Raw genomic sequence first — 8,581 nt, forward strand, 5'->3', positions numbered from 1 at the left:
TTATGGTAATACATATCATCACCAATGATGCCTCAAGAACTATTTATTGAATCTACGGACAATCAAGAAATTAACACTACAGTACAAAACATTATAATCGCATAATGCATTGATAAATTAAATCTATTTTCAAAGCTAAAGTGTCTTTAAAACTAATCAGTATTTCTTAATATTAAGTCACATCTCAAATTATTCAATACTGCACTACAATGCCATTATTTTACATCACAAACAGGTATCATAAACAAAATATTAGAAATTTAGTTAGAAGTAAAAAATTTTATTATTAAAATTTACAATCTGTCTATTTAAATCGGGTGGCGCCAGTGGGCGGTCCCCACACACCAAGAAAAAAAATTATATGTACTTTCTACAAATTAGTAGACTCTAAAATTGAATAAATAAGCCTTTGAAACCCCTAAATTGTCATATTTTTTAGGGTTTGTCCCCGGACCACTTTCAAAAGATTTTGAGTGACGCCAGACCACGCGCACTTTGTTCTCGTCAGGGACCTCAGCCCCTGCCAACCCTGATATAAATCCAGACACATACTGTGCCACCCGATGAACATACCTCCACTTTCATACCAATTCAGGCTACACCCTACCCTGAGTAACATATCTGAATCAACAAACAAGAATCTGATGAAGGCATATTGTCATTAAACATATTACCCCGAATATGGGACTACTCAAGATTACTTGGTTTATATTTGTTTAATACATTTTCTAATACTCTGTATTGCTGTATTATTGTGAACGATTATATTACATATTAGATATAACATTGCAAATACTGTGTTTAAAACCAATTTCATTGTGAAAGAAACTTTCCCTCATAAATTTTTCAAATAAGATATCTTATGCCAACAGAAGTGTTAATGAATAATTATGGTGCAAGTTTTTGTATATTTAAAATTAATCATCTTTCTTGATTCTGTTCTTCAAATGGCTTTGATCTGAAAAATAAGAGAATTATTACATTTAATAAATTATATCAGTCATCATGAGTTTTGTTGTATCACAGGACTGAGACCTACATAGTACTGTAGCAAAGATGTAATAAATACATACAAACTTGCACTGATAAACATGTAATTATCTGGGGCAGACGCAGGACTTGGCAGTAGGGGGTGTGCGAGAGTCCATACCACCTCAGGCCCACCATGGTTGGGGCTGAGGTATGAAAATTTTGAGAATATGGACCCCTGGTGCCCGGAAATTGTACTCTCATACCTTTAAAATCTTATCAGTAATTCATATCAGCAACAGAATACAGCAAATTATTTTTCAATTGGGGGGGGGGGTGTGATCTGCACCCCTTCTCCATCTGCCCAAGGTTATACATTTTTAGATTACTTCAAACTTTGTCACTTTATCATATGTTTCTTTTCCTATAAATTCAAAAGGAAAGACAGTTTTCCGATTGTAGATTAGGTGTCAATAAAGTAAATTTGAATCCCCAAATTCTGCTTACATTTCATTTGATATACTGGACAAGATTGTCTATGAACCACTGTTCTGTGAACTGAAGATGGTCCGTCGGTGATGACAGAAATACAAGTTTCTTATCAGTGTCCATTGCTTTCAAACCAAGTTTGTCCTGTGATGCAAACACATGTACATTATATTTATATATTGATAATATTAAAGTCTACAGTACTTTTTAAGTGATGGTTTTTAAAGCACTGATCGAAATTGGCCATTTCTGGTAAATCTATGTACCTGGTCAGTTTGACCAATAATAATTCAATGTTTATAACGCCCTGTCCAGACTATCAAATTTTATTTGACAAAAACATATGACATGCCTAAATATGGTCATGATGAAATCACACCATGACCATATATAGGCACATTGTGACTATATATGGGCATACAACAGTTTTTTGTCAAAGACAATTTGATAGTGTAGACAAAGTCTTAGATTAATTACCCAAACCTTGGTGTGTTCCACTGATACAAAAGTGTTCCAATAAAGTTCAAAAAGTTGAAATTTCACATGGTAAGTTTAACTGATTGAACTACTCTCAACTCTATTATACATGGTCACAAGCAATTTTGTCTCCTCAGTTGTAATTAATAAGCAACTAACTTAATGAAAATGTTTAAAGCACTTTATTTATTTCTTTATTTATTACATTTTAGGATAAAGAAAAATACAACAAAAACCCTCCAAGGATTACCAAAAGTGTAGAAGACTATCGGGAGATCTTCAAGTCCAAGGCAAAAGAACAAACATTAGCACAAAAACAAGATCAAAACAACATAATACATAGTAAATAGTAAATACATAAATACGAGTTCAATAATAATTATAATAAAATACATTTCAGATTTTTTGAATAATACAACAAATATACAGTATTTATTAAAGGCAAATATTCCATTAATTATTTACAATTCATTCAATTTTTAATTTAAACCAACTATAAAAATATAATTTATAAGCAATTAATTAAAAATTCCATTCAATATCAATTACATTAATATATTCAATTAATATTTACAATTCATTCAATTATAAATACTAACAGCAAAAATACTGTACAACTTAAAAGCAATTCATTAGACGATAAAGCGAAAAATATTCCATTCAATTATCAGTTACATTAACATCGATTCATTCATTACTTTTTCAATTCACTTTTGTAGTTTTCCATTCTTATAATGTATTAATTGCTTGTAAGAATTGTGGGGATATAACAACATTAAAGTACATACCATAGTGTACAATGGACTGTCCTGCAGTTTGTAAAGTTCTTCAGATTGGCCAGGTTTGTAGAATCCGAACCACTGTGAAGTACAAAAAGAATTAAGTGCTTAATTATTTTTTTTCTTATTTATTTCTAGAGATTGCAAATTCATTACTGCTACCCTAGTTGGCCATGGAAGAACAAAACAATATCAGGCAGTAAAGTTTAAACGTATCACTAACATCACCTTCTCAGGCATTTTCAAAACAGTACTAAGAGTTAGAATGGTGCCTAGCAATATACTAACTTCTTGATTCTGAATGTTATTTGGGGAAAATTTAAATAGAATGAAAAATTTGTACTTTTAATTATATCATACCTCACTTTCTTTTGGTTCTACCATATGGTCGTCAGAAAACATAACCATGACAAACTTATTCAAGCGCATCAAGTTTGTCTTATAGGTTTCGTTGACAATCTAAAGACAAAAACACAGATGTTAAGTAACAAACCATGAATTTAATTTTTAGGAAGGCAAATTTCATATGTATTTTGTATATATGACGAAGAAATAAATTTTTTCTTATCTTATCTTATCTTTCTAAAATTGTCAAATCAAACCAACAATTACAAAATAACTATAGCCAGTAATTGCCGCTTATTAAAGTTATAAAAGAATCGAAAATTGGAAAAGAAAGAAATGTTTATGTGTTTTATACTGGATGCTTTGTAAATGAGTAATTTGACGTTATGGATAAGACCTTCTGGAATTGTAATAAACAACAAGCAATGTATTTCAAAACTCACATTTTCCTGGTTAATGTCTGCAAGGAACATACTAATTTTTTTGTATTCTTCTTCATTCAAAGGGTCATGCCAATACTGAGCTTGAACTATACTAAAATCATAACAGAAGTGTATTTAGAAGTTCATATTGTTTGAAATAATAATAATAATAATAACAACTGCACAGACCAGTGCATCATTTGTACCTAATCCTTCATTTTATATATTTATATCTTTGGAAAAACAATGCTCAAATAATTTCATTTGGTTTCTATTTATGTATACTGAATTATATATGATACATTTTGGTTTACCTTAAAAAATTTTAATGAGTAAAAACAATGTTATTAAAACTTACTGCTCTTGCACAAATCTGAAATATAAAGAAAATATAATGATAAATGAGTAATGTAGTTATTTGTTAAATTATGTAGCATGTAAAAATAGGACACATTGCAGGCAAGGGTTGAAACTTACATTTAAAAGTTTGATATGACCCAAACACTTTTACAAGGTAACTTATGAAAAATGTATGGAACTAAAGACTTAATTAAAATTAATTGAGAATTATTGGTAATCTTGAAAACTCATCACTAGATTATCAGGTTGCTTCATAAAAATAATAAATAATAGTACATTATAACAAGCCCGTAGCCAGGATTTTGGTAGGGGGGTTCTTTTTGATACTGAAAGGGCACTTGTGAGCACCACTGGCTGGACCCCGGGGGGTCCAGGGCCAAAACCCCGGTGGGGGTCCAGCATTCTAAGCATTTACAGGTGTTACTTTAATTGATTTGAGAGGCCATACATTAAAAAAAATGTATATATTAAAGAGGTAATTTTTTGAGCTGGGAAAAGATAAAAAACAAAAAAAAAACTACTACTTAAGTACTACAGTATTGGTAATTTAACAACAGTAGCATGATACAAACTCCAAAGAATCCAGTAAGGTTTATTCTTTATTTTTTTATTTATATAGCACTTTGGAAGTTGTATCATACTATAATCACTTAAGACAATCAATAACAAAAAGAACCGAGACAAATTTGTATGGTTGGTTGTAGCGTATTATAATCATATATATATATACACAGGTATTTCTGAGTCAAGGTTTCGGGGCCTGAATTTTTTATGTTACTAGGTAGGCCTAACAATCAGGTATTAAAATAGGACTTTTAATGATGATAGGCTCTAGGCTAGGCCTAAAGTGTAGGCTATCCAGCCTTTGTTGAAAGGGCACTTCATGAAAAGGGGGGATTCGTTCGAACCTAACGAACCGCCCTGGCTACGGGCTTGTATAAAAACTTTGAATAACGAAGTACTGTTAGACAAATTTAAATAAAAATTAATAAATATAATATAAAAATAATTTAAAATACTACTACTATCATACTTACTCAACATATGCACCAATATTCAGCAGTTTTCTGACATAGTCACAAAGTGTAAGATTATTTCCTGGGCATCTTGGGAAACCATAAACACCTAGAATGTTGAACAAATTTAGTTTACTATCAATCATATTAGGCCTACTCTTCTGTTTACTGTTTTAGTCATTTGGTATGTTCTATACATTATAATCATTATCAAGTGGGTTGGATGATGTAGGCAGAAGTTTGTATGGTTTGCAAAGGTTAGCAGGGTTTAGCAATAATATCTTATGTGTGTTACTATGGACAGAAACATAATTGAGCTCCCTTTTTTTGATTGGTAGCCCGAACTACCTTACCACGGCAACACATGCTGCTTCTCTTCAATTTGATTATGACAAGTATAAAAATTCCACGATTCTGAACAACTTTTATTAATACATACCTTGGTGTTGACCTCCTACAGAAATAAGGTTATGCATCGGTGGTTTTGGGCAACGCTGTGCCACAGCACGCCTAAATAGATTGAAAGAAACATTATTACGTAATAAAATATTAATATTCCATTCAACAAATCCAAGACAACAGTATAAGAATAATGAAATGCAAGGATGAAAAATTGAAAAAAAAATCACCAAAAAAAGAAAATAAAAAGGTAAGTGAAAATCTTCTCTGAAAAGTAGAAAGATTATGGAACTCATGTAAAACTATAAAACTTGATCAGTCACCATGATAAACAATAAATGCATTTTGCTCAACACAGAATAAATTTCGTTGGCTAAAAATTAGATAAAATCCAATAAATGAATCAAATTTGTGTTAAACATTGTCTGAATTATGTATTTTCTACAACTAAAATATAATTTTAAATAATACCATTTTCTATAGATCCAAGATTAAATATTTGTTTTCAGACAAACATGCCCCAAGTTACTATATCCGGTGCTATCTCTACCTATTTGTGTAACTATTGTACTTACAGAAACTGTCCGCCCTGCGAGAAGCCCATTGAGTTGTAACCATTTGCTAACTTTGGATCTTTCGCAATCATATCACAGGCCATATCTATCTGATCATTGGTGTTCATTAAGAAGCCATTCAATGTATCCTAAAGAAAATAAATATTTACAGCATGAAATTATGGTTTCAAACAAGGATGATAAAGTATAAGATTTCATAGAGACAATGGTTATAAAGGCCTAATTAGCATTCTGCATTGAATAGCTGCATGAGGCAGCGAAGAGGAAAGTACAAATCTGTGTTTGCGGCAATGAAATGTGACCAGACGTGGGACCAAAAAGGGGCGGATCCTGTTATGTACGAAAAGGGGCCAAAAGTGGGGGCCGATCAAGATAACACCACTCTAGGGGGTCCGGTGGATTCCCCTGCTAAATTTGTGTTGTCTAGGCACCCGAAAATAATCTGAGGCATTTTGGGCAATCAATTTTTTCTCTTTCTTTTTCTTTTTTTGTACACCTCTGCCAAAAGTCAGTGAGGAATTTTTCTTCTGTTAAACCATAGAGAAAATAGAACATTTTCTCCATGGTTAAACATAGTGGTTCACTCCTAAACAATGAATATTTTCAATCCTATTATTAAATATAATAATAAAAAGATATGCACTATTGTGCTGTAATGTACTTTAACTACTAATTTACTGATAGGCAACATACAAACCTCTTCAATATTGTTTCCAATCCTCAATGAGTGGACGTAAATTCCAGGAACTTGCTTCTCAATCATTTTCTGTATGTTACCAAGACTCAATGGGTTGCAGCAACTATCACCTACCATACAAAGATAAACATACATTGTGATTGGATGTTATTGTATGTATGGATAGGACTAGGGCAATAAAATCAAATCAGAAATAGGAAATCGTTTTTAGACTACACTGTAGTGTAATAATAGCCACTGTATAAATTATATACAGATTACAAGATCTTTTTGGCCACCACATATTTCAGCAGCCAGCTTTTTTAAGCTAAATGTGCAGATAAGAAAGTAATTTTAAGGCTGATAATTGACTACCAAAAAAGATAGCGTTCTCCGCAATTTCTGCGTGCAAATTCTATAACAACGCAGTGTAGGGCGCTACCACACAAAAATGATTACTTTTCAACATTGACATCAAAGATTGTTAACTAATCTAATCTAATCTAATATTTATTTATATAGCGCCTTTCTTTGCAGATACGAAGCGCTTCTGTCCCTGGTCATTGGATCCACATGCTAAGTGTTGCTGCTGTATTCAGCGCACAAGCAAGCAACCCCACCAGGTACCCATTTATACTCCTGGGTGGAGAGAAGCAATGCAGATAAAGTGTCTTGTTCAAGGACACAAGTGAAATGCACAGCGAGGGATTGAAACCCCGACCTCGAGGTTGGGAAACCAAACCTTTCACGCTGCGCCAAACCGCTTCCACAAGCACATCTAAGCACATCTGCGTGCAAATCCTGTAACAACCATGGTAACAGCTAGGACACCCTCTTTCAAAAATGATTAATTTTTATGTTCTTTTTACTGAACAATGATGCTTCTAATTACTATGTGTAAATCGTGGAGAGCACTACTGTATCTGGAAATTATAAAATCTTTGGTGACTACGTATATTAGTCTATTTTTTAAAATTTCAGAGTACAGCATTAATTAATGCTAATTGAATATAACTGAGTAGGCCTACATTGGTTCATTTTAGTTATTAATTGACTGCATATAAATACTAATTACTTGTAGGAATAGTGTGCATAAAAGAAGTATAATAGGACAGGATTGAACTCCTTGATGTGAATACAAGGATATGAAACCCAGGAAAGTCCACAGACATACTTCCAGTGAGGGTCATTCTGTTAATATATGGGCACTACACTAAGATCCCCTCTCTCTTTCGAAGAGTGTAGTGTACTGGATAGTTTAACACTAGGCCAAAAGGCCAGACTAGGCCTGCGTGGGGAATATATCCTCCGTCCACGCATTTCGGAAAATAATTTCTGCACATATGTTGAAAACAGGCTTTTTTTTCCCTTCTCTATGGTTTTTTTTCCTCCATGTATTTAAACCATCAAAACAGCTAAGAAAGATGGGAACCTATCTGATTATGGAACGCCGTTACTGCCTTTGGTGGCTCTTTTCCGTTCGGCGCATTTGCTATTCGGCCCTGTTAACATTACGTTCGGTGCTTTTACATTACGTTCGGTGCTTTCTACATTACGTTCGGTGCTTTTTACATTACGTTCGGTGCTTTTTACATTACGTTCAGTGCTTTTACATTACGTTCGGTACTTTTTACATTACGTTTGGTGCTTTTTACATTACGTTCGGTGCTTTTTACATTACGTTCGGTGCTTTTACATTACGTTCGGTACTTTTTACATTACGTTTGGTGCTTTTTACATTACGTTAGGTGCTTTTATTAACATTACATTCGGTGCTTTGAAACATTACGTTCTGTGCTTTTGCCACACTTACGGATCATTAATCATTTGGTGCTTTGTAGTTCTACCTTTCGGCCCTTTCATCATTACGTACAGTTCTTTTATCATTCAGTGCTTTCATGACCTTTGACATCGGGTCAAGTGGAAAAAATCAACGGCTGTGGGAACGAGCCTAGTGGAACTTGTGCGCTCCTTCTTTTTTTCTTCGTGCCGTCGATCGTTGACAAGCGAGGAATGACAATGGCCAAGTCTACTGTTCCGATTTAATTTTAAATTGTTTTGCATTATATGGCCG

General features: G+C 33.2%; 1 protein-coding gene across 1 annotated transcript in view; it reads right to left on the reverse strand.

The window, feature by feature from the left end:
* LOC117122269 (palmitoyl-protein thioesterase 1-like) overlaps positions 1-8,581 on the reverse strand; it is a 10,527-nt gene continuing 1,946 nt past the window's right edge. The window contains exons 2-11 of the mRNA XM_033267806.1: positions 6,529-6,638; positions 5,832-5,959; positions 5,297-5,367; positions 4,879-4,966; positions 3,840-3,854; positions 3,503-3,593; positions 3,075-3,173; positions 2,724-2,795; positions 1,477-1,602; positions 1-958 (exon numbers count right to left, since the gene is read on the reverse strand). Coding sequence (XP_033123697.1) covers positions 1,480-1,602; positions 2,724-2,795; positions 3,075-3,173; positions 3,503-3,593; positions 3,840-3,854; positions 4,879-4,966; positions 5,297-5,367; positions 5,832-5,959; positions 6,529-6,638 — 797 coding nt within the window. The 3' untranslated portion in view covers positions 1-958; positions 1,477-1,479. The remainder of the gene's footprint in view (positions 959-1,476; positions 1,603-2,723; positions 2,796-3,074; positions 3,174-3,502; positions 3,594-3,839; positions 3,855-4,878; positions 4,967-5,296; positions 5,368-5,831; positions 5,960-6,528; positions 6,639-8,581) is intronic.

Source organism: Anneissia japonica, unplaced genomic scaffold (assembly GCF_011630105.1).
Source record: "Anneissia japonica isolate Jap-2015-1 unplaced genomic scaffold, ASM1163010v1 scaffold287708_len1499824_cov190, whole genome shotgun sequence".
NCBI classification, from domain to species: Eukaryota; Metazoa; Echinodermata; class Crinoidea; order Comatulida; family Comatulidae; genus Anneissia; species Anneissia japonica.